The sequence below is a fragment of the Clupea harengus genome, chromosome 1 (genome assembly GCF_900700415.2).
Source record: "Clupea harengus chromosome 1, Ch_v2.0.2, whole genome shotgun sequence".
Taxonomy (NCBI): domain Eukaryota; kingdom Metazoa; phylum Chordata; class Actinopteri; order Clupeiformes; family Clupeidae; genus Clupea; species Clupea harengus.
Window position 1 is genome coordinate 7,177,279 of NC_045152.1, and position 7,500 is coordinate 7,184,778.

General features: G+C 49.2%; 1 protein-coding gene across 1 annotated transcript in view; it reads left to right on the top strand.

Annotated features, from left to right (window-relative positions):
- LOC105899995 (protein kinase C beta type) overlaps positions 1–7,500 on the top strand; it is a gene marked incomplete at its 5' end in the record, with an annotated part of 81,976 nt that overhangs the window by 10,057 nt on the left and 64,419 nt on the right. The window contains 2 exons of the mRNA XM_031577114.2: positions 1,572–1,683; positions 6,436–6,564. Coding sequence (XP_031432974.2) covers positions 1,572–1,683; positions 6,436–6,564 — 241 coding nt within the window. The remainder of the gene's footprint in view (positions 1–1,571; positions 1,684–6,435; positions 6,565–7,500) is intronic.

A 7,500-nucleotide genomic window follows, 5' to 3' on the forward strand; every position in this document is an offset into this window, starting at 1 on the left:
TTTCTTCCCCCTTTCCTCTCTCATTTCCTATTCTCTCTCTCTCTCTCTCTCTCCCTCCTTCCTCTCATCTCATTCTCTCTCTCCCTCCATCTCTCTCATTCTCTCTCTCTTCACTCCTTCCTCTCTCATCTCCAATTCTCTCTCTCTCTCTCTATCTCTCTTCCATTCTCTCTCTGTCTCCCTCTATACGCCCTATTCTGTTTCAGTTCTCTTCTTCTTCTTCTTCTTCTTCTTCTTCTTCTTCTTCTTCTTCTTCTTCTTCTTCTTCTTCTTCTTCTTCTTCTTCTTCTTCTTCTTCTCTTCTTCTTTCTTCTTCTTCTTCTTTTCTTTTTCTTCTTCTTTTCTTCTTCTTCTTCTTCTTCTTCTTCTCTTCTTCTTCTTCTTCTTCTCTTCTTCTTCTTCTCTCTCTTTCTCCTTGTCTCGTTCACCTCCATCACACCTCTTCCCTCCGTCCCCGCCGCTGAAGGTGTGCGCCCCATGTAAGCAGACCCCCCTGGCCTCTCCATGATCCCACCTCTGCATTGTGTCCCCATCCAGACCCAAACCTTTAGTGGAGTCAAAGCACCGCCACGCTCAGCTGCCCCTCTTAAGAGCTGCCAGCGCCGCCGCCATCGCCGCCGTCTTTGCCTCACCCACCGCTGATGGCGCCCGCCTGATGCCCATTGTGTGCCTGGGTGTCAGTGCCACACATGGAAGTGGCTGGGGGTGGAGTGTGTGTGTGTGTGTTGGGGGTGGAGTGTGTGTGTGTGTGTGTGTGTGTGTGTGTGTGTGTGTGTGTGGGGGGGGGGGGGTGAGATGCTGATGAATTATGGATGGTGTTTGGAGAGGTGCTCCAGAGGTCTGGTGCCGGCAGGTGGAGAGCGATGCGCGGATGTGTGTGTGTGTGTGTGTGTGTGTGTGTGTGTAGGAGGTCTGAGAGGTGCTCCAGAGGGCTGGTGCCGGCAGGTGGAGTGGTGCCCTCACGGGTGTCCTAGTGCCAGCACTCGCTTAGCGGCCATATCAGTGAGAGGCCATGGGTAGTGTGTGTGTGTGTGTGCATAAGAAGGCATCCAAGATGGTATATATATATATATATACATGTGTATAAATGTCTATCAGTGTGTGAAGGAGAGCGAGAGAGAGATGTATGTATATATGAGAATGCATGAGTCAGACAGAGTTATGTTTATCAGAGACTGAGAAGGAGGTATTTTTGAGATTTCTGAGAGATGTGAGGTGTCTGTGTCGTGTGTGTGTGTGTGTGTGTGTGTGTGGTGTGTGTATGTAAGTAAGTAAGTAAGTAAAAGGGGAAAGAAGTTGTGTTTCTGTTTTTGATGTGGCAGGATGAGGGAGAGGGCAGTGTGAACTGTGTGTGTTTTCCTGTGTGTGTATGCACTTGTGTACTGCACATCCACCACCTCCCATGGCCCATATCCTGTGCGGTCTGGCATCAAGGGCCTGCTCACTATAGGGACACGGCTGTCCTTTTGCCTAGTCAAAATTACACTCTCAAAAACCACCACCACCACTACGTACCAGTAATGTATAACATGTTTCTGTTCTGTTTCTCTCTCTCTCTCTCTCTCCTCCAGGACCCACGCAGCAAGCACAAGTTTAAGGTGCACACGTACTCCAGCCCCACCTTCTGCGACCACTGTGGCTCCCTCCTGTACGGGCTCCTCCATCAGGGCATGCGATGTGAACGTACGTACGACCACAAGCACAGCACAGCACGCGCCCTCTGCATTTTTCTTTCTTATTTGTTTTTGCCCATTGATCCTTGAACGTGTTTGTTAGTTTGTCACTTCCTGTGCTTTAGCCATCGCACGCTTTCATAACGTTTGTGAACACGGAATGAAAATGACACGTTGCAACTGCTAAATACAGTGGGGAAAATAAGTATTTGAACCCCTGCTGATTTCGCAAGTTTGGCCACTTGCAAAGAAATGTGTGATCTATAATTGTAATAGTAGGTGTATTTTAACAGTGAGAAACAGAATATCAACAAAAAAATCCAGAAAACTGCATTTTATAACATTTTATGACTTAATTTGATGCAGAAAATAAGTATTTGAACCCCTAGCAAAACATGACTTAGTACTTGGTGGAATAACCCTTGTTGGCAAGCACAGACGTCAGACTTTTCTTGTAGTTGGTCACCAGGTTTACACACATCTCAGGAGGGATTTTGGTCCACTCCTCTTTGCAGATCCTCTCCAAATCCTTAAGGTTGCGTTTTTAATGGGAGGGAATGAGGGAATGAGGTTCAAGCCCAATATTCCACGTTACATGGCCCCATCCATAGTCCCCTCGATGCAGTGGAGTCGTCCTGTACCCTTGGCAGAGAAACAGCCCCAAAGCATAATGTTTCCACCTCCATGCTTGACGGTGGGGATGGTGTTCTTGGGGTCATATTCAGCATTCTTCCCCCTCCAAACGCGGCAAGTCGAGTTGATGCCAAAGAGCTTGATTTTGGTCTCATCTGACCACATCCTGTCTCCCAATCCTCCTTAGAATCATTCAAGTGTTCATTGGCAAACTTCAGACGGCCCTGTACATGTGCTTCCTTGAGCAGGGGGACCTTGCGAGTGCTGCAGTACTTCAAACCATTACGGCGTAGTGTGTTGCCAATGGTTTTCTTGGTGACTGTGGTCCCAGCTGCCTTGAGATCATTCACAAGCTCCCCCTGTGTAGTTCTGGGGTTATTCTGCACCTTTCGGATGATCACCGATACCGCACGAGGGATATCTTGCATGGAGCCCCAGACCTAGAGCGATTGACAGTTGTTTGGTGTTGCTTCCATTTACGAATAATCGCACCAATAGTTGTCTGCTTCTCACCAAGCTGCTTGCCGATGGTTTTGTAACCCATTCCAGCCTTGTGCAGGTCTACAATCTTACTGATGTTTTCTTTTTTTTTTCTGTCGTCCTTGGTCAACTCTTTGGTCTTGCCCATGATGGTCAGGTTGAAGGTGTGAAGTATGATTCTTTGGACAGGTTTCTTTTATACACGTCACCAGTTGAGATCAGGTGTACCTTGTTAGGCCTAATGAGGACTAATCTGTGTGCTTCTTGGGCACATAACTGGTCATTGGGAGCCAGAATTCTTGCTGTTTGCTTGGGGGTTCAAATACTTATTTTCTGCATCAAATACAAATAAAGTCATAAATGTTATAAAATGCAGTTTTCTGGATTTGTTTGTTGATATTCTATTTCTCACTGTTAAAATACACCTACCATTACAATTATAGATCACACATTTCTTTGCAAGTGACCAAACTTGCGAAATCGGCAGGGGTTCAAATACTTATTTTCCCCACTGTAGCTAATGCTACTAATAGCATATTGGTAGTAGTAGTAGTCTGTGCGTGTGCGTGTGCACTGCTGAGTTCATATTTGTGTGTGTGTGTGTGTGTGTGTGTGTGTGTGTGTGTGTGTGTGTGTCGAGAGAGATTGAAAGATAAACCCCGTGACATAAGTATGAAACTGCACAGCAGAAGTATGTAAATGCATGCGGTGCTACAGCATGACATGATAAGCATCTGTCCAGCGATAAAACAGTTCCTCTGTGCTGCCCTCCTGCCACGGCCTTCTGTGCCGCAGCGCTCTCCAGCAGGGCCCTTACTCACTCACTCACTCACTCACTCACTCACTCACTCACTCTGCGCCCAGTAGACCACTGCTGTCCAGTCATGCCAAGTGTGCACATTTTCATCTAAACACAGCACTGCCTCAGCTCTTATCTCTGACACACACACACACAGAGACACACACACACAGAGACACACACACACACAGAGACACACACACACACACAGACACACACACACACAGAGACACACACACACAGAGACACACACACAGAGACACACACACACAGAGACACACACACAGAGACACACACACACAGAGACACACACACAGAGACACACACACAGAGAGACACACACACAGAGAGACACACACACACAGAGACACACACACTAAGAGACACACACACCTCCTTCTCCCTGGAGTCCGAGGTGCCACACGCCGCTAGTGAAATCAGACAGTGCTGAGCTGAGCTTGGCTGACACTGAAGCCGGAGAGCAGTGTGGGCCTCCTCAGGGTCGGTTTGACAGCGGCAGGGCAGAGCGTATACACACTCACAATTGATACTTACCCAACATCCTGTTTAGCATGTGTTTGTGTAGCGCACCCTGAAATGCGAGCGTGCAGGCCCCCCCCTCGGACCGCAGCGCCGCCAGAGAGCATTGTGAGGTTTTGTGGGACTAAGGTAAAGAAGAACTAAAGGAACACAGTTTGGTCACAAATGGAGGCTGAACTTGAGGCTGTTTTATGGTATTTGAAGTACATGTGTTGGCGATACTCAGTTGTCATTGTATAGCAACGCCATATCGATGCCGCTGTGTCATGCGTTTACTTACGTGCTATGAACAAATGCGAATATCTATATTTCATATATATACGGTATGTATTTTAATACAGGACAGTATATGTATATTTTAACTGTGTGGCCAGTCATGTACTTGTGTAAGGCCACAGGCTGTCAGCGTGTGAGTGTCATTAAGCAGGCCACAGGCTGTCAGCCAAAGCCTCTGCTCCACTTCAGTCGCTCATGAGCCAGTGAGACGCCAGAGGGCCGTTGTGTAACAGTCTTGCCTCGTCTCGTGAGGACGCCGGTCTCAGGTTCTCATCTCGTGCTCCTCGCTTTGCCCGCGACATGAAACATTAAAAACGCTCAGTCGTGAACGCCCCGCACCCGTGCCCCCCCCTTCCACCCTATCTGATTCCCTCTGTCCGTCCACGGCCATCTTGTGATCGTCGGGGCAGAGCGCAGCGACTCAGTCGGTCAGTCTCTCGACGTCCACGTGCCCCAGCAATGGAGCAGATTCACTATTAATTTGACCTGCTAGGCGGGGATGAGAGGAAGTGGAGACATGAAGTGTGTGTGTATGCGCGTGTGTGTGTATGCGCGTGTGTGTGTGTGTGTGTGTGTGTGTGTGTGTGTGTGTGTGTGTGTGTGTGTGTGTGTGTGTGTGTGTGTTTTTGACGACATGGTTTTGTATCCCTAGAGGCCATCGCTCACCTGAAACCTGAGGCTGTGCTGTTATGGCTGCAGACACCATCGGGGAGAGCTATAATTACCAGTCCTGTGTGTGTGTGTGTGTCCTCTGCTCCACACCTTGCCAACCCTTCACGCTGCGTTCACCTCAGCTAGTGATTCTGTTCATGTTGGAGTCCTCAGAGGAGGCTGGGCCACGGCACTGTTCTTTAGTGATGGGAGCCGTCGTAAGAGGGAGTGGAGGGAGTAGAAACGAGTGGAGGGAGTAGAGTAGAGGAGAGTATGGGGAGTAGGGGGGAGTAGGGGAGGTGACTGTGACATGATGTGATGGGAGCCGTCATAAGGGGGAGTATGGGGAGTAGGGGGAATAAAGGGAGTGGGGGAGTAGAGGGAGTAGAGGGAGAATGGGGAGGTGACTGACATGATGTCTGGGCTTTGTTTTGTGTAGATTACACATGTATTGTTCATGTCTTTGACTGTTTAAGGGTTTTGTCCATATTGATGCTTGTACAGTACATTTCATTGAGTGTGAGTGTGAGTGTGAGTGTGAGTGTGAGAGAGAGGGTCAGTGAGCTGGTGTCTGTGTAGGTTCCTGCATGTGTATGAGGCTAGCGGTCTTTTTTAGCGTTAGCTGCTACTTTCTGGCTAGATCTCCTGCTGAGCCACGTCTAGCTGGAAGTGCTGAGTGTTGAGCCATTTCCTGCTGGACTGGGTGCTGTGAAGACTCGCCCCGTCATCATCACAGTGGCCTGCCCTGCAGCGCTCTTTACAGCGTGGAGTCCTGCCAGGCCCCGTCTCGGCCAGATAATAGCACGAGACAAATGTGTCCCTGGCAGCCGCCCACAGCCTCATGCAGAGACTGAAGACATGGCCTTGGCTTCGCTCCTGCTAGTGTGTGCATTTGGGCTGATGCAGAATGCCTGCGCCTGTGCAGATTACATGATGAACACGCATTACTGAGTGTGTGACTGGTCAGTCTATGGTGTGTGAGTGTAAGAGAGAGTGAGTGTGAGGTGAGTGAGAGAGTGAGAGTGAGTGAGAGAGTGAGAGAGAGTGAGTGAGAGAGTGAGAGAGAGTGAGGTGAGTGAGAGAGAGTGAGGTGAGTGAGAGAGAGTGAGGTGAGTGAGAGAGTGTGAGGTGAGTGAGAGAGTGAGCGAGTGAGTGAACATGCTCTCTGTGTGTGTGTGTGTGTGTGTGTGTGTGTGTGTGTGTGTGTGTGTGTGTGTGTGTGTGTGTGTGTGTGTGTGTGTGTGTGTGTGTGTGTGTGTGTGTCCTCTCTCCCTGCCCCCTACAGACTGCTTCATGAGCATCCATAAGCGCTGTGTGTGTGTGCGTGCGTGCGTGCGTGCGTGCGTGTGTACGCGTGTGTAACCTCTCTCCTGCCCCCTACAGACTGCTTCATGAACATCCATAAGCGCTGTGTCCAGAATGTGCCGAGCCTCTGCGGGACGGACCACACCGAGCGGAGAGGCCGCATGCAGATCACAGCAGAGATCAAGAGCAACGTGCTCACCGTCAGCAGTGAGTCAACGCCTCCAGCCCACCACTGTTCACACACACACACACACACCACACACACACACACACAGCACAGCACAATACAACACACACACACCGGCACAATACAACACACACTCACTCACGCACACACAGACACACTCAGGCACACACACCCACACGCATCAGCAAAATACAACACTCACGCACACTCACGCACACAGCCCAGCACAATACAATACAACACACACACACACACACACACACACTGCTGCAGCCCACTGCAGATACTAACACAGCAGCCCACTTCTGTTCTGTAATATACATATATGTAGTACACACACACATACACACAAGCCCATTACACATGCATACACCCGCCCACAGACAAACCCTTAGGCTAAAACCCTTGATGTAAATGAACAGGTGTGTAGCTGTATGTGTGTGGCTGTATACAAATACTTCAACCTTGAGTACATGAACATGTAGCCACTCTCACTGTACATGGGTGCCACAATCACCTCAACCCTGAGCACATGCAGGTTATGAAACGCATGAGTACACACACGCACGAACGCATGCGCGCACACACACGCACACGCACGCATACGCACACACACACACGCACACACACATGCACAAGCACGGACACACACGCGCGCGCACACACACACACACACACACACACACACACACACACACACACACACACGGATATTCTCATCTTTCGTTTGTCCTTCAGAGCTTCTCAGAGATAGACACCCTCTCATTTCCACTGAAGTGCATGATACACAATAGTCTTGATGCACTCAACATCAGGGTTAGATTGCAATCAATAGAGTAACTTACAAATGATTGGAGCCTGCGTTGACAAAATGAATTGCCTTGTCCACTTACACCCTTGTTTAGTGTTTTGTATGTATTTGATCAGCAGACTGTACAGTACATTGTATACAGTCA